This window comes from Martes martes (genome assembly GCF_963455335.1).
Source record: "Martes martes genome assembly, chromosome: 2".
Classification (NCBI taxonomy): Eukaryota; Metazoa; Chordata; class Mammalia; order Carnivora; family Mustelidae; genus Martes; species Martes martes.
Window position 1 is genome coordinate 84,509,803 of NC_137889.1, and position 25,713 is coordinate 84,535,515.

Here is a 25,713-nt window from a genome sequence, read left to right on the forward strand (position 1 = left end):
GGGAAGTTTTTTCCCCACCGGTCTTTATAGAGGAAACACTGATACTTGTGGTAGGAAAGTCTAGGTAAGAAGCAGCTCTGTAGGGGTGCCTGGGTGGCTCAGTGGGTTAAGCCTCTGCCTTCAGCTCCGGTCATGATCCCAGGTCCTGGAATCGAGCCCCGCATCAGGCTCTCTGCTCAGCAGAGAGCCTGCTTCCCGCCCCCCCCCCCCCGCCCCCGTCTCTCTGCCTACTTGTGATCTCTGTCAAATAAATAAATAAGTTAAAAAGAAAAAAAGCAGCAGCTCTGTAACAGTGATTGCGTCAGGGCAGGGGGGCGGAGCCCTGCAGCCCAGGCTTCCATTCCATGTACAGGCACTGCCTTCTCTTTTCCTCCAGGAAAGCAAAGCTGCTAAACGGAATCTGTTTCCAGACCTTCACGTTTACCAACTATGATTATGATACTTTTGCAAGTGTAAAAACAGCTGTTAACTGGGTTTGAGTAACTCAGGGGTCATTCTGGAACTCACAGCCTTACGTTTAGAGTGTGGACTTCCTCACTTGGCCTTTCCACCATTGGTCTTTTCATCAGGAGTTTCAAAGCCATGGGTGCCCCTGGAGTTTAGAGTGCACCTGTTTGTGTTTGTAGCTGAAAATGCTCCCTTCTACTGGAAAGACCCTCTCTGTGCACAAATTTAGTGGATCTCTTTGTTCTGCAAAATATGTACAAGAGTTACCATTAAGAGATAAAAAGTCACATGATTAATTTATGATATTCATATCCCAAAAGAAAATGAATATTCCCTTTCTTTTAAGAAGCTAAGAATTTGGGGACTACCATTTCTTAGAAGCACGTATATATTGCACGTACTTGTCTATAACCACTTTCAGGGTCCAATCATCATGAAACAAGTTCAATTTTTTTTTTTTTAAATGAAGAGTCTTGAGAAGATTGATTCTTGAATGTGAATAAAAGTAAAGTGCAGAAAAAATAGTAAACAAAAAAAGGATGGCTGCAAAAAATTAAGACGGAGGCAAATACTCAGAATACATTCTGAAATAGATACAGAGGCCTTTCTCTTTGCTACATGTGCACTCTGTTCTTCCACGCCCTCATTTAACGAAGCAGCGACTGGCTGAGAAAACATTTAATGCTTAACAGGAATCCTTTAAAAAAAAAAAAAACTAACAACCAGTTCTCCTTTCTAGACTTTGCAGGCCTTGCGGGGTGTCCTTTGTGGATGGAGTGGGGAGAGGGTGGCCTTTAAAAATCATACAACATAGAAGCTTTGTATATAAACCAAAGCATGCTCAGAAGAAAATACTGCTTACAAAAACACATTTAAAAAGTGAACGTTTGCCATGGATTGCATCCCAAGAGAGAACACCTGTTAGTACTTTGGGGCATGATCTTCAGATTTTTATTCTCTCTGGAATAGTAACATTCATGCAACTCTGAACAATGGTGTTCTATCTTGAGTTAGGAAACTGGTCAAAAGGAAGTGAGCCTTACCTTTCGGCAGGTCAGGTGGTCCCATGTGGCCCATCACTTTCACCTGTTGTTCACGTTGAAGGAATACAGGTGATGGTGGGGAAATCGTATCTGCTCTTCTTTCTCTGCTGCTGAACACACACATGGAACTCCAAAGCATGTACAGTCCCCTTTGTATTTTAAATTCTCGCATGCAGTGCAAACCTCACCATATAGAGGGGGTGTGGAGAAGGCAGGCATGGTGCCCATTTGCCCTGTCCTCTGGCCCAGCCTTTGTTCCCATGTGCATGGGGCCACTCTCCTGGGGAAGCATTACTTTGTCTCAGTCTGTCAGTCTTTCTAATTTTTAATCTTCTTCTCAGCACCTACTCTCTTTCCCCAAACCTGGCTCTCATCATTCTCTGATCCATCACTTTTTGCTGTGGAGGAGAGATAATTCTAGTTTTGAGGTGGAGGGGAGGAAGAAAGCCTTCATCCTCCTTGGGAAGCTGTGAAATATCCAAGGAATTTTCGGACGTCTCTCATGATGAGGTGGCAGGGGTAATACCCCCTGGCCCACCTACCACTGTATGCTAAAGGAGCCCTGTCTCCCTAGGGTCAATATAAAAGCTTTGTCTTCCCTTAGCCTGTGAGACTCTACAGCCAGAAGCAATAGGACGATTGTACCATATATGTCATTTTTTTTAAATTCAAAAGTGGGAACTTACTGCAAATTTTTACAACTTTAATTCGTAAAAATATAGTTTGGTTATTTTTCTATGTGTGCACACATGGATCTATCTCCTTTATTCTTTTTAACAAATTCATACTAGTCTGCTGTATTGCTCCAAAATTAACCAACTCCATTTTAATGGAGCCTTGGTATCATTCCCATTCTGAAAAATGAGAGTATCTTCAACATTCACTGGACATAATCAACACCTTTCTTCTTTTCCAATCTGAAAGGCAAAAGTAAAAGGTTGGGTCAGAGTTTACTTAATTATTTAATAATTTTTGCACTAGTCTATAACACATTACATGACCTGCATTCATCTCACTTCGTATGTTGGCATTATTCCATAACCTCCACTTCCAAGCTAAGGGACGTAGTCAGTCTACAGCTGTTTCACTGGACACTTTTTTTCCCTCACATTTTGAAGACAGATTAGAAGGGCTAACTCCCAGGTTTTTGACTTGAACCACAGGATGGGTGGAAAAGCCCTTTGACTGGAAAAGGCAGAGAGAAATGACTTGAGACAGGGGGAAGAAATTGAAAGTTGTGTTTTGGCCATTTAAAATGTGAGAGGCCCGTGAACAGGCCTAGTGGGCAGATCACAGAGGTACTTCCGTATATGAGGCTGGAGCACAAGGAAAATGGGTTCATGCTGGAGAGATGAAGCAGGGGCTGTCCTCCGAGAGGAGATACTTAAAATCTTGAGACTGGATGAGATCACTGAAGCAAGGAATATAGAGAGAGAAGCAGACATTTACTCAATAGTTTGAAAGTACTGATGTCTGTGTATATGAGGCATATATGAAAAAAAATCTCTTTATGAAATCCTAGAGGTGGAAAGAAATAATAAAAGTAGGGATTCCACCTTTATAATCCCTGTTTCTCTTGTCAAACTCATATACGTTTCATACTGGCCAAAGAATCTGTCTGACCTTCAGGGACATGTTGGTGGAAATGTTTATTAGCTAAGATCCTCTAACGAGTTTGTTTGTCCTTTAAGGTTTTACGGTGTTAGACATTGTGAATATCTGCTAAATCATGTAGTATTTGTAATATAAGTTCATTTCTGAATACTTAGAATGTTTCTGACTATATAAGATACCTGTGAAGGTACTATGAAAATATTTAATTGAAGATTGATTTGTTTTTGAAATCTTTTCTTTCATTTTATAAACTTCATGATAAAGAGTAAAGTATTTGCAAATGATGGTTGTCTTGAACAATTAAAGAAGTTATGCTGAGATATTATTTATAAAAATAATACAATGGACAATAGAACATGATAGATAACCAGATGAATTGGAACTAAGAGAATTTTACGCTTGTTTCTGATGCTGTTAATATTAGTAATAAACAATTAAAAAGAGACCTTGAAACTCATGCAGTTAGAAATTGTGAAAATTGGTGACACCTGGGTGGCTCATTTGGTTAAGTGTCTGCATTTGGCTCAGGTCATGATCCTAGGGTCCTAGCATGGAGTCCTGCATCCGGCTCCTTGCTCAGCAGGGAGCCTGTTTCTCCCTCTGCGTGTACTCCCTCTCTCTCTGACAAATAAATAAATCTTTAATAAAGAAATTGTGAGAGTGGAAGTCATAACTGTTTTTCACATATATCTCGAAGTAAAATATTAGGTATATTTCGGGTTATTTTGTGTGTGTGTGTATGTGAAATTATTACTTATGATATTAAATCATAAGTTAAAAAATAATTAAAATAATAATAAAAAATGAATGTTATTATTGAGTCTACCAGTTACTTTGAACTGCTGTATTTCTATCTGTTCTGTTGTCACAAGATTAAGAGCATCCACAGCCTAAATCAGATCACTGAACTAAGTTAATAAATCAAAAGAAAGGATAATTATTAAAATACCAATCAGTGGATCAGCTAGTTGCATCCTAATCTCTATGCTATAAATATTAGCTAATATATATATATTTTTAAAGATGAGCGTCTTACCCGTGGAGAAAGATTGGACCTCATTAAGTCAGTGTCATTGGTGTAGAACAGCTCTGGAAAGAGCACTTCCATGGTCTGTGGGGATGGCTGGCTCTATTCCTCCAATTTTTAACTTCCTTTGCTTCCTTTTAACATAGGTACACTTGGAAGGCTTGGGGTTATAGTTTTGTGTTATTTGAGTGCATGTGCGCATGCGTGTGTTTTATTTACGGTTAAAAAATTTATGAAAGTGTTACTGGATCATGTAGAAGATAATATTTTTAGTTTTATTTTTTCCAGTGACAAACATAATCAAAGTAAACTTTTGTAAAATATAAAGGCATGACACAAAAATTTAACTTAGTGAAAGCATTTTGGCTGGGGACTGAACTGAAGTGGTTGAGTTACATTTTTCTTTTTGTGATAATTTAGCTTTACTATAGGAACGGAATATGAGGCAGCAATGAATGCCTCTAAAACCAGCTCAAATACATAATCTCAGATGAGCCCCTGATATGCATTGGACTGAAGTTACTTCAAAGTTACATTCTTGGGCCCAAAGTGCTAACTCTGTTTTTCTAAGTAAAGATTTCTCCTTACACTTTAGACCAGGGGTTGACAAATGATGGCCCACGGGCCAGATCCAGCCTGTTGTCTGTTTTCCGTTTTGGTGGCACCCATGAGCTGAGAATGATCTTTAGAGTTTTAAATGATTGAGAGGGAGAGAGAGAGATGACATTTCCTAATAGTGAGAATTACATGAAATTCAAATTTTGGTGTTTATAAATAAAAGTTTATTAGAAAAAAGGCTATTCATTTACATATTGTCTAAGGCTCTTTTGTGCTAAAATAGCAGAGTTGAATACTTGGAACAGAGGCCTGATGGCCTGCAAAGCCTAAATTATTTATTATCTATCCCTTTACAGAACAGTTGTACAATCCTGCTTCCAAAGTCAGTGATGCCCTAGGCCTTGTGACTCTTCTGTATCTGTCCTTGGTGGATTTACAAGAATGAGGTACCAGAGGCTCTCCTCACAGACAACTGAATAAAGGGATGGCAAAGACTTACCAAACGCAGTTTTTTTTAGTTTAACCATTTTGATACTCAGCTGTTTTTCTTACTATTGTTACCCTAAAACTAACTTTATGAAAATGTGGACAAGAAGTTGAAGGAGTGGAAACAAAAATCACTTATTCCCCATGTTACATTACCTCATGTCTGGCTTGTTTTCATTTATATGTTACTTAATTTAAGCTTTACTGAGGTATAATTGATGTATAAAATTGTAAGATGTCTAAAGTGTATACCATGGTGATTTGGTATCTGGGCACATCGTGAGAAGATTCCCCCACCTAGCTCATTAACACATCCACCATATTTATTCCCTTCCCCTTTTTTTGATGAGAACATTTAGTTCTAGTCTCTTAGCAAATTTCAGTTATACAATATAGTGTTATCAACTATAGTTATATATATATATATAGGGTGTATATAGGCATATATATATATATAGGGTGTATATAGGCATATATATGTGTATATATATAGTTATAATATAAACTAAAGTTTATATATAAAATATATATAGTTATATATAGTTTGACATTAGATCCCCAATTTTTACCCAGTTTATAGCTGAAAGTTTATACATTTTACCAACCCCTTCTTATTTCTCTACCCCTGCTCCAGCCCCTGACAAGCAATTTGCTACCCTCTGTTTCTGAGTCTGACTCATTTTAAGATTCTACATATAAGTGATACCATGCAGTATTTGTTTTTGTCTGACTTCTCTCACTTAGCATAATGCCTTCAAGGTCCATCCATGTTGTGGCATGTGGTGGGATTTCCTTCTTTCTCATGACTGAATAACATTCCACTGAATATATATACCACATCCTTTTTATCCATTCATCTGTTGATAGACACTTAGGTTGTTTCTATATTTTGGCTATTGTGAAGAATGCTGCAACGGACATGGGAGTGCTGGTATCTCTTCAAGATACTAATTATGTTCTCTTTGCATGTACACTCTGGAAGTGGGATTTCTGGATCATATGGTAGTTCTATTCTTAATTTTTTTTTTGAAGAATCTCCTTACTGTTCTTCATAATGGCTGCACCATTTTGCATTCCCACCAACAGTGCGTGAGGTTTCCCTTTTCTCCACATTCTTGCCACCGCTTCTCATTTCTTGTCTTTTGATAGAAATTCTAAGAGGTATTGCCTAAAGGTGATTTGGATATGCAGTTCCTTGATGATTAGTGATGTTGAGCACCTTCAAAAAGTGATTATTGGCCATTATTTCTGGAAAAATGTTTATTTAGATCCTCCTCTTTTTTTTTTTTTGCTGTTGAGTTGTATGAATTTTTTAAAATATATTTTGGATATTGACCTCTTATCAGATAAATGATTTGCAAATATTTTCTCCCATTCCCTAGGCTGCCTTTTCATTCTGTTGATGGTTGCCTTTCCTGGGCAGGAGCTTATTAGTTTGATCTAGTCCCTCTTGTTTATTTTTGCTTTTGTTGCCTTTGCTTTTGGAGTCATCCAAAAAATCCTTGCAAGCAAGACCAATGCAAAGGAGCTTACCCACTGTGTTTTTTTCTAGGAGTTTTATGGTTTCGGGTCTTATGTTCAAGTCTTTAATTCATTTTGATTTGATTTTTGTTTGTGATATAACAGAGTGGTCCAGTCTCACTCTTTTCATATATGGCTGTCCAGTTCTTCCTGCGTTGTTTATTGAAGACACTTTTCCCATTGTGTATTCTTGGTTTCTTTGTCACAAATTATTTGAGCATGTATGTGTGGGTTTATTTCTGGGATCTCTGTCCTTTTTCATTTATCTTCCTCTGTGTTTTTAATAGCAGTATCATACTGTTTTGATTACTACAGCTTTGTAATATAGTTTGATATCAGGAAGTGTGATGCCTCTAGCTTTATTTTTCTTTCTTAAGATGGCTTTGGCTATTTAGAGTCTCTTATGATCACATACAAATTTTAGGATTGTTTGTTCTATTTCTGTGACAAATGCCATTGGGATTACATTGTCCATTTAGCTTGCTTTGGGTAGTATGGGCATTTTAACAATATTAATTCTTCCAACCCATGAGCATGGAATATCTTTCCATTTGTTTATGTTTTCTTCAATTTCCTTCATTAACGTTTTATAGTTTTCAGTATACAGGTATTTTACCTCCTTGGGTAAATATATTCCTAGGTATTTTTATTCTTTTTGATGCCCTTATAAATGGAATGGTTTTCTTAATTTCTATTTCTGATAGTTCATTATTACTGTATAGAAGCTCAACAGATTTTTGTATATGGATTTTGCATCCTGCAGGTTTACTGAATCATTTATTAGTTCTAACAAATTTTTTCGTAGACTCTTTGGATTTTTTTCTATATAATATCATGTCATCTGCAAATAGAGATGGTTTTACTTCTTCCTTTTTGGTTAGGTGCCTTTTATTTCTTTTACTTGCCTAATTTCTCTGGCTAAGACTTCCAGTACTATGTTGAATAAAAGTGGCAAGAGTGGGCATCCTTGTCTTGTTCAGAAACAAAAAAAAGCTCTCAGCTTTTCATCACTAGGTATTATGTTAGCTGTGGGCTTGTCCTATATGGTCTTTATTATGTTGGGGTATATTCCCTCTACACCCACTTTGTTGAGAGTTTTTATAATGAATGGATGTTGAATTATGTCAAATGCTTTTTCTGCATCTATTGAGGAGATCATATGATTCTCATGCTTCATTTTGTTAATGTAGTATATCACATTGATTTTCAGATGTTTTACCATTCTTGTATCCCTAGAATAAATCCCACTTAATTAGGGTGTATGGTCTTTTTAATGTACTGTTGAATTTGGTTTGCTAATATTTCGTTGAAGATTTTTGTATCTATGTTCATCGGAGATATTGGCCTATAATTTCCTTTTCTTGCAGTGTTCTTAGCTGGTTTTGGTATCAAGGTAATGCTATCTTCCTAAAATGGAGTTTGGAAGGGTTCCTTGCTCTGGCTTATTTATTTCCTTTTAGTTTTTAATTCTGTATGTTGGACACTTTTCTCAGAAATAGGATATCATACCTAACTTTTAGGTTGACATTTTTCCTTTTTTATTAAGCATGTGTCTTTTTTTTTTTAAGATTGTATTTATTTATTTGACAGAGAGATCACTAGTAGGCAGAGAGGCAGGCAGAGAGAGAAGGGGAAGGAGGCTCCCCATGGAGCAGGGAGCCAATGCAGGGCTTGATCCCAGGACCCTGAGATCATGACCTAAGCCAAAAGCAGATGCCCAACTATCTGAGCCATCCAGACACCCCAAACATGTGTCTTTAAATACACAATTTTCATGGGTACATTGTATTCTACCTTTGGAAGAATTATAACTTATTTAACTACTCTTATTGTTGGACATTTGGGTTCTAGAATAAATAATACTACATTATATGTCTTTCATACAAATAGCTGTCTACATATATTTTTAGAAATATACTAACTGGGTCAAAAGAAATGAATATTTTTAGGTTTGGGAGAATGTTTACCATATGCATATGGTAGGAACAAAATTACTTCCCAGATAGGCTTAAAAATGACTAAACATTTATTTCATCCTTGTCCTACTTAATGCATTATTTTAATGGTTGCCAATACTTTAAAAATATTATTTTAATTTTCATTTATTTCATGACTAGTAGAGTTGTATTTCTTAAATATATATTATTTTTCTGTGACTTGTTTGTTCTTGTCCTTTACCCATTTTTCTTTTATATTGGGAGGTTAGTATTATTTTTAAAGGCCTATTTCCAAATTAAGGACATTAGCTTTTGGGTATATACTATGAATATATATGTGTATATATTTATAACACAGATATCATACCTAATTCACCCTAAATTTTTTTGTGTACGGTATTTTTGACATAATTGAATTTTATTTTATTTTATTTTAAGATTTTATTTATTTATTTGACAAACAGAGATCACAAGTAGGCAGAGAGGCAGGCAGAGAGAGAGGAGGAAGCAGGCTCCCTGCTGAGCAGAGAGCCCGATGTGGGGCTTGATCCCAGTACACCCAGTACGCCCAGTACGCTGGGATCATGACCTGAGCTGAAGGCAGAGGCTTAACCCACTGAGCCACCCAGGCGCCCCGACATAATGGAATTTTAAATGGTTATGTAGTCATTGTATTGATTTTCTTCTTTGTGATTTTTGTCCATCTGTTTTAGTTTTGTAATTTTTTTGCTTTGAAATTTCTCTCCAGTATAAGCATCAGCCAAATATTCCCCTATATTTTTTTGTGTGCTTTAAATAATTTAATTATTTACATTTCACATATCTATCTAGAATTTACTTTCACGTGAGGTTATTAACAAACTTGATTTCCTCCCCCCCTTTCTTTGCCAATTTTTCTAGCAATTTTATGTGGATAAACCTATGTTCCTCAGTGGTTTGTGATGTTTCCTTTGTAATATAAAAATAATTTAGGTTTACCAGATTCTCTTTCAGGTCTTACTTTTGTGTTCTACTGATCTGCCTTCCAATTCTTTTTTTAGGTCACACTGTTTTAATTGTTTATTTGTAATACTTCATAGGACAAGTTACCCCTCACTCCACCCACACATCTCCTTTTACAAAATTTCCTTTGGTTGCTTTTTCAGGGGAGGGTGGGGCAACGAGTAGTAGGATTAGTGGTTTCTTAATTCCATTCTTCAATCAAGGCAATAAAAACATGTTATTAGAACAGTAAGGGTTTTTTTTTTCTTTTTCCTGAAACTTGAAAATAGATACTTAGTTTATTCATCCAACAGTTCTATCAGCTTCTCTGAAAATACATTTTAAAAGGTGAATAAAAAGTACAGTTCTGTTTCCAACCTCTGAATAGTTCCACATGTCTTAAAATAGTTTTTTTTTTCCTTTGCCAGTTTTAGCATTTTGGATTTTATTCTATGATGATATAGCTTTGTTAATAGACTTTTATTCATGAAAAAATCATTCCTCAGTAAGAGCTTGATGGAGTTACAAAATATCTTGTTCTTTTGCTGTTGCTATTGTTGAGTTTTTTATTCCATAATCATAAACTTAACTCTGCAATTCAGCAAGACTTGGAATGGGATGAGGAAAACAGGGAACCCTAAGAACTGCATTGTGAATGCAAAGATCATAGGAAATTATAAGCAGATAGGGTTGAGGGGTGTTCTCCTGAGCAACAGAAGGAATGGCCTGATGGTTAAAATAAAATGCAAGTCAGATTTACTGGTTGTCTATGCTGGGCAATGGTGATCTCCTTTCTGGTCTTGCCATTCCTAGACCCAGAGTGTTCCACAGTTTCCATAGTACTCATGCACTCTTTTTCACTTTGCCGAAAATCATGGGCTTGCCATCTAATCTTACAGTATTGGCATTCTTGGGAACCATTTATACTGGGCCTAGCATTTGCCATGGACAAGGTGCTGGGACCTGTATAATTGAGGATGAAATTGTCATCATCAAATTTCTCCCTCCGGTGGACTTGTTGCCAGTGCCATTATGGCATTGGAAGTCTTCATTCTGCCACATAAACCCCGCAATAACTTTTTATAAAACAGGAAACTTTATAACCAAATCCCTTCTTCCCAGTGCTCAGAACATGAAAGCTATCTGCTATCTTTGAGAGTTTGCCTGGAAACAGCTCTCAAGAGATGTGGCCGAAGAGCTCATTGGTGATGGTGATGTCAAAGAATGTGGTGGATTTGAGCATGGCTGCCCAGTGTGGTGTAGCCCCAGGAGGTAGTGATGGTGTCTGCAAAGCTATCTTATCCTTGTTCTTTCTTTCTTTTTAGTTATAATTCCAGTATAGTTAATAAACAGTGTTATATTAGTTTCAGATGTACAATATAGTGATTCAACAATTGTATACGTTATCAGTGCTCATCTATGATAAGTGTATTCTTCATCCCCTTCACCTAGTTCATCCATTTCCCCACTCACATCCCGTCTGGTAACCACTAGTTTGTCCTCTATAGTTAAGAGTCTCTTTTATGGCCTGAGTCTTTTTTTTTTCTTTGTTTGTTTTGGTTTTTAAATCTACATATGAGTGAATTCATATGTTATTTGTCTTTCTCTGGCTAACTTATTTCACATAGCATTATATTCTCTAGATCCATGTTGTTGTAAATGACAAGATTTCATTCTTTTTTGTGGTGGAGTAATATTTCATTGTGTTTCATTCACCACATTTTTTTTTATCCATATATCTGTTGATGGATACTTGGGCTGCTTCCATAATTTGACAATTGTAAATAATGCTGCAATAAACATGGACGTGCATATATCTTTTTGCATTAGTGTTTTTATATTCTTTGGGTAAATACTAGTACTGGAATTACTGGATCATATGGTAATTCTATATTTAATTTTTTGACCAACCTCTATACTGTTTTCCACAGTGGCTGCACCAGTTTATATTCTCATCAACAGTGCACAAGGATTCCTTTACTCCACATCCTCGCCAACACTGGTTTTTTTTGGGGGGGGGGGTGTTGTTTGTTTGATTTTAGTCATTCTGACAGGTGGGAGGTGATATCTCATAGTTGTTTTGTTTTGTATATCTGTGACGATGAATGATATTGAGAATCTTTTCACTCTTGTTCTTATGACTTGTTTTCCCAAGGTCAAAATAGGGAGAATTATCATGAAAATTATTTCTAAAACATGCTTGCATTTTATGGACAATAATAGAGTGATTAATTCATGCAACAGATATTTACAGCATTCTCACTATGAGCCAGGCACTAGCATTATGGGTGCTGGACATATGCCAAGGAGCTCTGGAGATAAATCCCAGTAGGAGATATAAACAAATAAATAAAAATATATAATGCACTATAAAATAGGGGTAAGTACTCTGAAGATAAACAAAGCAAGGTAAAAGAAAAGAGTATGGCAGAAATGAGGATGACACTCTTGGGTAGTGTGATTAGGAAAGGTCTCTGTAATTAGGTGGTCTTTGCAGAGACTTGAAAGAAATGAGGAAGCAAGTCATGTAAGCTGATAGGTTCTAGGACCATCAAGGAGCCCAGTATATGCAGAAAGGAGTGAGTGAGTTAGAAAGTAGTGGGAGATAAGTTCAGAAAAGTAGCCAGGATCAAAATAAAGGGTCTGATTTTACTGAGGTGATGATGAGAAGCTGTTGGAAGATCCTGAGCAGGAGAATGACATGATTTGAGGTCCTTTGAGTCATATCTCTATGGCTGCCTTTACAAAATATGGATGGTGATGCCATCACTAAGGACACTGGGAGAATAGCAGATTTGGGTAGGTAGCAAGAGTTCTGTTTGGACAGGCCACACTGGAAGTGCCTGTTAGCCACATGAGAGGTGATGTCTAATTAGTTGTAGGACGATGCATGAATCTGGAACACCAGACAAAGATAGCAATACTGGGAGAACATATGTTGATTTAGCACTGTGGGCCTGGGTGAGATCACTCAGGAGTATATTAATTTCCTAGGGCTTCTGTAACTAATAACTGTCAATTCCCTGGCTTAAAATAACAGAAATTGTTATTACTCATAATTCTGGAAGCTAGAAGTCCAAAGTCCTACAGGGCCTTTCTCCTTCCCTTTGTCTCTGCTAGCCTCTAAGTGTTGTTGGTGTTCCCTGGTTTGTGACCTCACTCTACTCTCTGACTCTCTCTTCTAAGGGCACTTGTTTTTGTCTTTTTTTTTTTTTTTAAAGATTTTATTTATTAATTTGACAGAGATCACAAGTAGGCAGAGAGGCAGGCAGAGAGAGAGGGTTAGGGGGAAGCAGGCTCCCCGCTGAGCAGAGAGCCTGATGTGGGGCTCGATCCCAGAACCCTGGGATCATGACCTGAGCCGAAGGCAGAGGCTTTAACCCACTGAGCCACCCAGGCGCCCCAGGGCACTTGTTTTTGGATTAAAGGCTCATCTGGATAATCCATGACAAACTGCTCTCAAAATCCTTGACCTAATGATGTTTTACAATATAAGGCAATATTCACTCTTTTATCATGTAAGGCAATATCCACAAGTTCCAGAGATTAGGATTTGGAGCTGTCTTTTGGGGAGCACCTTTCACTCGTCACAGGCAATGGCGTGTGGACTAAAAAGAGAAGTTGTCTGAAGACTAAGCTGTGGGGCACAAGAGCATTCAGAGGCTGGGAAGAGAACTCAGAGCAAGTGAAGGAAACTAAAAGGTGGTCAGTGAGGTGTAGGCGGAGCAGGAGAGTCAGAGCCTGGTGTCTGGGGAGGAAGTGTTTCAATAAGGAGACAATTTGCATATGGAAGTTTGTTGGGTTGTGTAAAAAATAAGGATGGAGCCTTGATGGTGAGACTTGGTTAAGATACAAATCATTCGTGAACTTCCAAAATTGTATTCAGAGAGTGGCATACTTGCATCTGTTGTGGTCCTCAGTGCTGAAACCAGCTTCCACTGGAATATTCTAATATTGTTTTCACTGTGTGATCAGTGGATGGCCAAGCACATAGAATTTAAAGTTATTTTGTAATTTCTTTTTCTTCCTTCTATTTGAAGTTATGTTTGTGATTGTGTTGTGTCAACGGTTTGGTTTCTTCAAACAAACTGTTATATGCTCATGGTAGAAATTTTGGAAATCACAAAAAGAAAAAAAATTAAGATGGGTTATTTCATTTTAAATTTCATGTAAATAAGCCATGTTTTTGGCAACCATTTTTTTCTAGGACTTTTTTGTTTGCTTATTTTTTTGACTGGGCTTTGAGGTTTTTCTAGAAGCATCACTGAATTTAGTGATATGATTTCCTGGGAGCAGGTAAAGGATAAGATTGCTCACAGTGTGTTGCCCTATGACTTGGGGTTGACTTTTGGGTTTTGGGGTACCAAGGCGACTGGCTGGGTATTAACTCCAGCAAAGCTGTTAAGTAATTGAAACGGAGACCCTCCCAGGAAAACTGAATGGGAAGAAATCAGAGAGAGGAAGACAAGCCATGAGAGACTCTGGACCCCAGGAAACAAACTGAGGGTTACAGAAGGGAGGGAGGTGGGGGGATGGGTAACTGGGTGATGGGCATTAAGGAGAGTGAGTACGTGTTGTGATGAGCACTAGGTGTTACACACAATTAATGAATTGCTGAACACTGCATCAAAAACTAATGATGTACTATATGCCTGCTAACTGAACATAATATAAAGAAATAAAAAATAAATAAATAAATGAAAGGACAGCCTCCCAAATAGAGGTGTCTGTGCTGGTGAGTGAAGTGCAGATTGGTCCATCCCATTCATAGAGCATCCAAACATGTATTCAAGAGCCAGTGTTCTCAATTTGTCTCCCAGATAGGGAGGCGGGGATTTTTTTTTTCTTTTTTTAGTTTCAGAAGCTAATGAGGGAATCAGGTGAATCTTAATATCATGATAATATTTTCATTTTTATAATGTCTGCATTAAATTTGTGAGAGATTAGGGCACCTGGATGGCTCAGTTGTTAAGCGGCTGCCTTCAGCTCAGGTCATGATCCCGGGGTCCTGGGATCGAGCCGGCATTGGGCTCCCTGCTCAGTGGGGAGCCACTCCCCCTGTTTGTGTTTCTGTTCTCACTGACTCTCTCTCTGTCAAATAAATAAGTAATAAAGAAATCTTTAAAAAAATTGTGAGAGATCAGGATAAAGGAGAACAACCCTGACTTGAAATAAGTTTAGAGGAAAAATCACCAGATTCATCTCAGTCTAAAACAGGTAGATTGAGGGTAAGGTGAGGAATACAGGGACAGCACCGAGAGTGCTGGAATGTGGCTTTTTCAGTAGATTCAGGAATAATCTTCCTGAGATCTCCTCTGGATCCCAAAATTAGCACCAAAAGATGGCAATAATAGACTCTGACCAGATGTTTCTTTGATTTAAGCAGCTATCTCTGAAGAAAAGGCCCAGTGAGCTTACTTACTAATCAGATTTCCTCTTGAAGAGCTGGTGAAACTTTCCCCATTTTCTATTATTTAAATTGCCTATTATGTATAAATCAATGGATATTGGAAAATATAGGCCTCATAAAGATGCCAAATTAATTACTGGTGTTCAAGACCAAATACTAGTAGGGGGAATATGTTGTTCTAGAATACTGGTTCAGTATTTTTAGGGAGTTGAGTAAAAAACAGGGAGGAATACATTCTTGTTTTATGATTCTGAATCCCAGAATCTGAGCTGCTGACATAAATTGAGATCAGTACTCTTATCCCACTTTTTCTGTTTTGCCTGCCAAAAGTCCAGATGAGAAAAAGGTCTCAAAAGTGGAAATAAGGAGACTCATTTTATATAAGCCAGATTACTTGTTAATACGTGCCATTAAAGGCTGAGAATGAGTCTTAGAAATTAAAGATCATTGTATTTATCTTCCAATCAAGCCAAAATTATTGAGAATACCAGATGTTTTTAGAAAATATATTTGGTGTCTTTGGGAACTGGAGGCTACTAAATCATTAACAGCTGCCAAAATGGAACAGACCAAATGTACTTGGAATTTAGTTCTTTTGTAGTTGGGAAGTTTGTGGATTTCCTGGTTCAGCCCATCTGATGAGAAGAATAACTTGCAAACATGTTAGCTGGTTGCACAGAATAAATAATATTGCCAGAGAATATGAGATAGATGGGAGTGAAGAGAAATTTATAAGACTGTGTCATTGGTTGAAGACAAAGGCAATTAAGGAGGAAAATAATAGTGCCCATTGTTGTGTTCCATCAGATGCAATGGTTCTCAGCCTAGGCACAGTTGACATTTTGGGACAGATCATTATGTGTTGCAGGGTTTGTCCTGTGTATTATAGGATGATGAGCAGGAACTCTGGTTTCCACCCCCAGATGCCACAGCACCCTCTCCCCACATGTGACATTGCCAAATGTCCTGGTGGGGGCAGACTTGACCCTGATTGAGAACCACTGTGCCAGACTGCATGAAGAACCCGCAAAGCCACATTCCAGTTATATGCTCAAGATAGAACAGAATGAGAACATTGGTTGTTGAATATGTTATTGGTATGAGATTTTATTTGGGAAGCATATAATGAAGGTGTAATTCCTTCCTGTATACTGTACTGATAATAAGAGATCACTTTTTTTCCCAACCTGGAGCTAAATGTTGTCCAAATGCCCGATTTGAGTCCCAGTTTTGATATGGCTATGTGATCTTTGGCGAGTTACTTAAGCTCTCTGAGCCTGACTTTTCTGGTCTATAAAATGGAGTTCATTATAGGTTATAGTATAAATCTTTACATATACTTACACTTCTTTTTCATTTTTCTTTCTTCCTTTTTTAAATTAATCTTCCCTTACAAGGTTTCTTTTATTTTAAGTGTTATATAGATGTTCGCTGTTACTATTAATTTGGTTAAAAAATCAAGAGAGCTTTACCAACCATGCCTGTGAATTCAAAGTGTTTTGAGTTCAATATAGACTGTTGTTTTTCTCACTGTGTATTCCTACAGTTAGTATAAATAAAGTGCCTTCATATTCCAGTTACTTCATCTTTTCTGCCAGGCACAGGACCACAACTAACGCAAGTAGTATTTATGGTCAAAGAGAAAGACGTCCTTACCTCTTGGCACTTAGAGCTCCATGTCAGTGTTGGGCAAAGCAGAGCGTGGGCTGGATTTCATTCCCATGGACCCACTGGGCAAGGTGCTTCTGTGCCCCTGTCATTGAGCATGGCTGTGCGGGGTCCTGATGGAGGCGTTATTCCTGCAAGGAAATCTGGCTTAGAAACTCAAGTCTCCTTCTCCAGGGTGAATTCTTTCAGCTGGATTGGGTTACTAGTAATCACGCCACTTACTGCCTCAATTTCTCTGCCTTCACTTACTGTTCTGAAGGGTGGAGGTGGGGTGTTGAGCCCATCACTTGAAAAGTCTGTATGAGAGGGAATCCAAAGATATGTGGTCAAACTGTTAGCATGGGGATGTTTTTGAAGCCTTTAATTTGGATGGGATCACTTAGGCATAGTGAGAGGAATAAGAAGACAATGGAGAGACCTGAGTCTTAGGCAACTCAGACTTTCAAGATCACATGAAAATATAGGAATTGGCAAAGGAGACTGAACAGAACTCAGACAAGGAGGAGGAAAGTGAGGGTGAGCTGTCACAGATGGTAAAAGGAGAGAGTTAAAACCAAAGCCTGTATTTTGTGAATCAAAGGCTGTAGGGGTAACCCGGTTGTACAAATCATGATAATAATTCATGACCAACTGAAAAGTAATGTTAACATTTCCATTCCCTTGCCGACCAACCTCTTGTCTCGTAGGTTAAAGCTTCTGATGCAGATGCTGGACTCTATGGCTTTGTGGAGTATTCTCTTTATGATGGATTCCAAAGCTATGATGCATCTCCTGCATTCCGAATTGACCCACATGATGGGCGAATCTGCGTTTCTCAAGATATTGATAGGGAAAGGGATCCAGCAACCTATGACCTCTTGGTGAAAGCTACGGATGGGGTAAGTGTTCATGCATGAAATCTCAAACATACTCAACAGTGAACCACTGTGTACATATCAGAGAGTACCATTGATTATCAATTAAACAATCCTGTCTCATAAATCACTACCTCTATCCTTTGCAAATACCAGACATTATTACAGATCATTTCATCCATAAATAGTTCAATAATATCTATAACAGATAATATACTTTTTAAAAGCATGACTACAATAAATCAACGATAATTCTTTAATAAAATCTAATATCTAGTCCATTTAAAATTCCCTGGATTTTCTAAAAATGTCTTTTTGAAAAATTTTTTAAATTTAATTTTATTTTTTTCAGTGTTCCAAGATTCATTGTTTATGCACCACACCCAGTGCTCCATGTAATACGTGCCCTCCTTAATACCCACCATGAAGCTCACCTCCCCTCCCCTCCAAAACCCTCAGTTTCTCAGAGTCCACAGTCTCTCATGGTTTGTCTCCCCCTTCGATTTCCCCCAACTCACTACTTCTCTCCATCTCTTAAAAATGTCTTTTAAAAGGTGACTTAATTGAATTAAGATCCAAATGAGTTCAAAATTGATTTTATTGCAATATCCCTTCAGTTTTGGGCCATAACAGTCAGCCCCCCTCTTCCCCCCCACCCCCACCCTGCCTTACCTTTTCTCTGATGGTATTTGGTTTTGGAAGAAATAAAATTTTTTGTCCTGTAAATGTTCCACCTTTTGAATGTGGCTGATTACATCCTTGGGATTCATTTAATGTCCTCTTTTATCATATTTCCTATGAACGGATGTTCTGAGCCAGGAACTGGATTAGTTTTGGGTTCATTTAGGTGGTGCTGTGTGTTTCTTACTGTATCACCAGACACATGCCATTATTCCATTACAGGGTGCAATGCGGTGAAATTTGAATTCTATTATTCGTTTTGCATTTATTATCTGGAATTCTTCAACTAAGAATGTTCTCTCATCAACTATTTGATTATCCTGAAATACAATTCATAGAGGGGAGGCAGGATAATGCTCGATTCATTCTATTTTAACAGTTTTTAGAATAACAAATTGATGCATTTAATCTCTACTAAGGGTGTGGATAATTTTTTTAATGAGATTATAAATTCTTGGAATTTTATATATTATTTATTATTTTATTTATTATTTATTAATTTATTATTTTATATGTTATTTATAATTTTATATATATATTATACATTGCTGACATTATTCTCTCTGATGTTCATACTCACCCATCTTAGGTCAGTAATGACACCTTCAATTTGACTTTTATGACTTTTTTTTGGTAAACATTTAAATTGGCATATAAAATGCATGCATCAACGTGCACAAATTATAGTACGATTTAGTGGATTTTTGCAAAACAAATACATGCATGGAAGCAGATGAAGAAACATTACCAGAACCCTGGAAGGCCCACTCTTGGTTTCTTGCTCATTCCTTGAACCCTGCCTTTCAGGTTAATTGCTATTGACTTTCTTTTTTTAAGATTTTATTTATTTACTTGAGAGAGAGCATGCAAGAGAGTACGTGAGCTGGGGGAGGGCCGGAGGGAGGAGGAGAAGCAGGCTCTCCACTGAGAAGGGAGCTGGATGCAGGGCTTTATCCTGGGACCCTGGGATCCTGACCTGAGCCAAAGGTAGACACTTCACTGACTGAGACACCCAGGCACCCCCATCACTAATGACTTCTAACAACAAATATCATTTGCTTGTTTTTAAACTTTCAGCAAATAGAGCTATACACTATGTGTTTTTATTGTTTCTTCTGTCAAACATTATTTCTAAGAATCATACATGCCGTTGTGTGTAGCAATCATTCGCTCATTCTCATTGGTTCATAGTATTCTTTTATGGGAATTTGTGATAATTTTTCATCTATTCTATAATTGATGGCATACATTTTAGGCTGTTACAAAAAGTGTTTCTATTAACATTCTTATACATGTAATTTGTTGAACAAATACAAGCATTTCTTTTTTTGTAAAAGATTTTATTTATTCATTTATTCATTCATTTATTTATTTATTTATTTATAGAGCAGGAGCAGTGAAAGGGAAGGGGGAGGGAGAGAGAATCTCAGGCAGACTCCTTGCTGAGCATAGAGCCCAATGTAAGGCTGGTTCCAGGATCCGGAGATCATTACCTGAGGCGAAATCAAGAGCTAGACGCTTAACCGACTGAGCCACCGAGGCCCCAAGCATTTTATTTATATGTATATTGAGTATATATTTAGGAGAGAAATTGCTAGACCTTAAGAAAGTCAAACAACTTTTCAAATGATTGTACCAATTTATACTCTCACCAACAGGGTATGAGAATTTCATTTGCTCCACATCCTCCCAACAATTCATATTTAATGTCTTTTTAATTATAGCAGTCCTGGTACCTAGTCAGTGGTGTATCACATTGCAGTTTTACTTCACATTTCCTTGAGGACTGATGAATGGAGCATGGTTTCATATGTTTATTGGCTGTTTGTAGAAATGGTTTTGTGAAGTGTCCGTTCAATTCTTTACCCATTTTCTGTTGTATTATTGGGTTCTTTTCTTGTTGATTTGTATGAATTCTTATATTTTTGGCACTCAAGCCCTTTGTTGTATATACTTAACTCTGTGTATCCTTCTTCCATTCTGTGGCTTGCCTTTTTACTCCCCTAATGGTGTCTTTTGAGGAACAGATGTTGTTAATTCTAATAAAACTTAGTTTATTAATTGTTTATCTTTCTAGCAAATTTAGAAGTATTGGCTATCCTTTTTAGAAGTAATTTGCTTACCTTAGAGACATGTGGTGTTACCTTACATTTTCTTCTGAAAACTTTTTTGTTTAACCTTTCATACTCATTTTTTCCATCTAGTGGGAGGAAGGCTTGTTATTTTTTTTTTTTTCTAATATGGATTCCAAGATGACTATTCTCTCATCATTGCTTTTGTTATAAATCATGTGCTGATGTATGTGTACATCCATTTCTGGACTCCCTATTTTTTTTTAATTTTATTTTAATAAACATATAATGTATTTTTATCCCCAGGGGTACAGGTCTGTGAATCGCTAGGTTTACACATTCACAGCACTCATCATACCACATACCCTCCCCAATGTCCATTTCCCCACCACCCTCTCCCGTCCCCCCTCCCCCCAGCCACCCTCACTCTGTTTTTTGAGATTGAGTCTTTTATGGTTTGTCTCCCTCCCAATCCCATCTTCTTTCATTTTTTCTTTTCCTAGCTCCCCCCAACACCCCCACATTGCATCTCCACTTACTCATATCAAAGAGATCATATGATAGTTGTCTTTCTCTGATTGACTTATTTCGCTAAGCATAATACCCTCTAGTTCCATCCACGTCGTCGCAAATGGCAAGATTTCATTTCTTTTGATGACTGCATAGTATTCCATTGTGTATATATACCACCTCTTCTTTATCCATTCATCTGTTGATGGACATCTAGGTTCTTTCCACAGTTTGGCTATTGTGGACATTGCTGCTATAAACATTCGGGTGCACGTGCCCCTTCGGAGCACCACGTTTGTATCTTTAGGATATATACCCAGTAGTGCAATTACTGGGTCATAGGGTAGCTCTATTTTCAGTTTTTTGAGGAACCTCCACATTGTTTTCCAGAGTGGTTGCACCAGCTTGCATTCCCACCAGCAGTGTAGGAGGGTTCCCCTCTCTCCGCATCCTTGCCAGCATCTGTCATTTCTTAACTTGTTAATTTTAGCCATTCTGACTGGTGTGAGGTGGTATCTCATTGTGGTTTTCATTTGTATTTCCTTGATGCTGAGTGATGTGGAGCACTTTTTCATGTGTCTGTTGGCCATCTGGATGTCTTCTTTGCAGAAATGTCTGTTCATGTCCTCTGCCCATTTCTTGATTGGATTATTTCTTCTTTGGGTGTTGAGTTTGATAAGCTCTTTATAGATTTTGGATACTAGCCCTTTATCTGGTATGTCATTTGCAAATATCTCCTCCCATTCTGTCAGTTGTCTTTTGGTTTTGTTAACTGTTTCCTTTGCTGTGCAAAAGCTTTTGATCTTGATGAAATCCCAATAGTTCATTTTTTTTTAAAGATTTTATTTATTAGAGAGAGAGAGAGAGAGCACAGGCAGACAGAGTGGCAGGAAGAGGCAGAGGGTGAAGCAGGCTCCCTGCCGAGCAAGGGGCCCGATGTGGGACTCAATCCCAGGGCGCTGGGATCATGACCTGATCCGAAGGCAGCCGCTTAACCAACTGAGCCACCCAGGCGTCCCCCAATAGTTCATTTTTGCCCTTGCTTCTGTTGCCTTTGGCGATGTTCCTAGGAAGAAGTTGCTGTGGTTGAGGTCAAAGAGGTTGCTGCCTGCATTCTCCTCAAGGATTTTGATGGATTCTTTTCTCACATTGAGGTCCTTCATCCATTTTGAGTCTATTTTCGTGTGTGGTGTAAGGAAATGGTCCAATTTCATTTTTCTGCATGTGGCTGTCCAATTTTCCCAGCACCATTTGTTGAAGATGCTGTCTTTTCTCCATTGGATATTCTTTCCTGCTTTGTCGAAGATTAGTTGACCATAGAGTTGAGGGTCTATTTCTGGGCTCTCTATTCTGTTCCATTGATCTATATGTCTGTTTTTGTGCCAGTACCATACTGTCTTGATGATGACAGCTTTGTAATAGGGCTTGAAGTCTGGAATTGTGATGCCACCGACTTTGGCTTTCTTTTTCAATATTCCTTTGGCGAATACTATTCGAGGTCTTTTCTGGTTCCATATAAATTTTAGGATTATTTGTTCTATTTCTTTAAAAAAAAAGTGGATGGGATTTTGATAGGGATTGCATTAAATGTGTAGATTGCTTTAGGTAGCATAGACATTTTCACAATATTTGTTCTTCCAATCCATGAGCATGGACTGTTTTTCCATTTCTTTGTGTCTTCCTCAATTTCTTTCATGAGTACTTTATAGTTTTCTGAGTACAGATTCTTTGCCTCTTTGGTTAGATTTATTCCTGGGTATCTTATGGTTTTGGGTGTGATTGTAAATGGGACTGACTCCTCAATTTCTCTTTCTTCTGTCTTGTTGTTAGTGTAAAGAAATGCGACTGATTTCTGTGCATTGACTTTATATCCTGACACTTTACTGAATTCCTGTACAAGTTCTAGCAGTTTTGGAGTGGAGCCTTTTGAGTTTTCCACATATAGTATCATATCATCTGCAAAGAGTGAGAGTTTGACTTTGGACACCCTACTTTTGACCTGTTTGTCTACCACTGTACTAGCACCAGCCTCTCTTAATTGTTTAAGCTCTATAGTAGGTCATGATATTGTATATTCTTTTAGCTTTGTCCTTCATTTTCTAGACTGCCTTGGCTATTCCTGGCTATTCCATTTACATTTCCAAGTACATTTCAGAAACAACTTGTTCAATTTTCATTTTGTTACAGGACAGATAACCTACTATAGACACACTTTTTCTTTTCTTTTTTTTTTTGTTTATTTTGGAGACCTTCCTTGTTTCTGTTTTTATCTGCTTAGTACTCCTTTGTTGGGTACTGCTAACACCTCTCTGATGTACTTTCTCTTCTGAAAGTAATAGGCAGATCTACCTACTTAAGACACGAGTTGGTGGGGAAAATGAATCTAATATATTTACCACAAGTAAGCATGTAGAAACTACCATGAAAATGAGGTCATTTATATTTCGTAAAACTAACATGATCTGAAAAGATTTTTATCAACCCCTGACCATGTGGTTTTAGGAATTCTTGCTTCTTTGTAAGAAAAGATGTAGGAAACAAAAAGAGGAATAAATAGAGGAATTTAGGTTAATTCAAATCTACATGATTATTTAAAGCTCAATATATACACACACAAATATTAATGCAAGACTTCAGAAATATATTTTCCTTTTTTTTTTTTTTTTTAAGAGAGAGAGTGTGTGTGTGCATGCACATATGCACGAGCAAACTAGGGAGAGTGGCAGAGGGAGAGAGAGAGAGAGAGAGAGAGAGAGAGAGAATATCTTATGCAGGCTCCACAGTCAGCATGGAGCCCAATGGGAAGCTTGATTCTATGAACCTGAGATCACCACCTGAGCCAAAATCAAGAGTCAAACACTTAACCCACTGAGCCACCCAGATGCCCCCCAGAAATATATTCCTCATAGATCGTGAGATAATCGTTAAAGCCCATTCTAGAAGTGAATAACCAGTTTAAATCCAATTCTGCAGTAGTTGAGCTTCTGTTTCTAATTAGTTGGTTTCAGATGATCTTATAAAAGTGTATAAAGAAATTATCTTAATAGAAGTAAAATCATTTAATGCCAGAAATTTTTTATCCCCCCAAAGCAGTGCAATTAATTAGGATTATTGGCAGTGGAATAAAAAAAGTCAACCCAGATATTTAATTTAAACCTCCTTGCTTTTGTCTGTTTTCATATTGAACTTACTCTACAGAAATTAAGAAGAATGCTTCCCTTTTCACTCATCTTACCAGACTCTCTTGCAACGTTCAAGTTCATCTTTAACCATGCCTTCTCTCCACAACTCTGCCAGACTGAACCAAGGGATCCATTTTTTGATTTCCCAGACAAAAGATACTTTATTTTAAAAGATAACCAAGAAAGTGTTTATAAACGGACTATGGGCAGCTTTTTGCTAATTTTTAAGAAATCAAGAGATGATCTCTAGGTTGCTGACTGTAATGGTCTGAATGGTTCTACCTCACCCCCCCCTCCATTCTATGTTGAAAACCTAATACCCAAAGTGATGATATTAGGAGGTGGAGGCCTTTGGAAGGTGATTAGGTCATGAGGGTGGAGTCCTCATGAATGGGATTAACATTCTTGTAAGAGGCCTCAGGGAGTCCCTTAGCCTTTTCTGCCAGTTGAGGCCACCAGGAGAAGTTGGCAGGCTCCCAGCCTTCACCAGAACTTGGCTGTGCGGCTACCTGATCTTGGACTTCTAGCCTCCAGTACTGTGAGAAATAAATCTCCATTGTTCGTAAGCCACCCAGTCTGTGGTACTTCGTTAGAGCAGCCGGAATGGACTAAGACAATGCATGGGAGTCATAACCTTCTTCTGTTTAAAAACTCGTGTTGTAGAAGGAAAACCCTCTAACAAAGCACAACATATTTCAGTTTCGTTTGAACAGAAGCAACTTCCCTGTGGGTTCTTTATATTCAAGATCTCACCCTATTGTTCAAGCAGGCCCTGGCATAGACTGGAGCTTCTCTGTACCCTGAGTGGTTTGATACTGGTTTCATTCTTATTTAGGAAAGGGCAAGAAGATGGCTGCCGTTGAAAAAAAGTTTGCTATACTGACAGATTCCAGGATGGGGTTGGGGTGGGGAGGGCGGTGTATGTCACACTGTGGTGTAGGGGTGGGTGTGTGCACAATGGGAAGCACTGGAGTGGGTGAGGAGTCAGACAGAGAGGGAAAACCATAGGCAGGGGCCTTTATTTTGGTTTCCAAGGGAAGGAATGGGAAAGGCAGAACAGACAGACTTAGGATTGGCTAGTTTGAGTACTTTCAACAAGCTATGGGGCATAGAGGCAGTCTCTAGCTGTCCTGGCGCTTGACCTTCGGGTGATTAGGGCAGGTGAATAGTGGCCTAGAGTGGTGAAAGCATAGGAAAGGATGTGGTTGGGGTCTGGGCTCTAGATTGGTTGGTTTGCATTTAAAAAGCATGCTCACTGAAACCTGGGCAATCTTCTAGGATCAGCAAAGCCCTATATCAAAGCATTAGAACACAGAAAGCAGAAGATATGGCTAATACATTGCCCTAGCACAGAGTCCCCTCTTAGAGGGAGGAAGAACTCTTGTATAATTGAGGCTCTGGCAAAGAATATCTTTGCCTCTACCTTATTTTACTCAGTGTATTGGAAATCGCACCCAGTGATATTGAGAGAATTCACTATTCAGTTTAACTTTTGTCCCCATATAGCATCTGAAATCATCAAAGACAGGTTCTGTCATGGCCTGGGCTGTCAGCACTTTGTTGTCTTTGTCAGGCCCTGTGTGGTCCCGTGCAGGCGTCACACACCACTGGTAGGTCCTGGGCCAGTGGTCCGTAGACTTGCAGTCAGGGGCCACCAGTGAGTGCTCTTCCTCTTCTTGTTCCAACCCACTTTCATCTCTGGCATCCTCCTCCTCCTCATCT

The 25,713-nt window shown here is 38.1% G+C and overlaps 1 protein-coding gene across 1 annotated transcript in view; it reads left to right on the forward strand.

Moving 5' to 3' along the window:
• The window catches only part of DCHS2 (dachsous cadherin-related 2), a gene marked incomplete at both ends in the record, with an annotated part of 261,937 nt that overhangs the window by 113,311 nt on the left and 122,913 nt on the right, over positions 1 to 25,713 (forward strand). Inside the window, one exon of the mRNA XM_080796327.1 lies at positions 17,379 to 17,570. Within this exon, the coding sequence (XP_080652453.1) occupies positions 17,379 to 17,570 (192 nt within the window). The remainder of the gene's footprint in view (positions 1 to 17,378; positions 17,571 to 25,713) is intronic.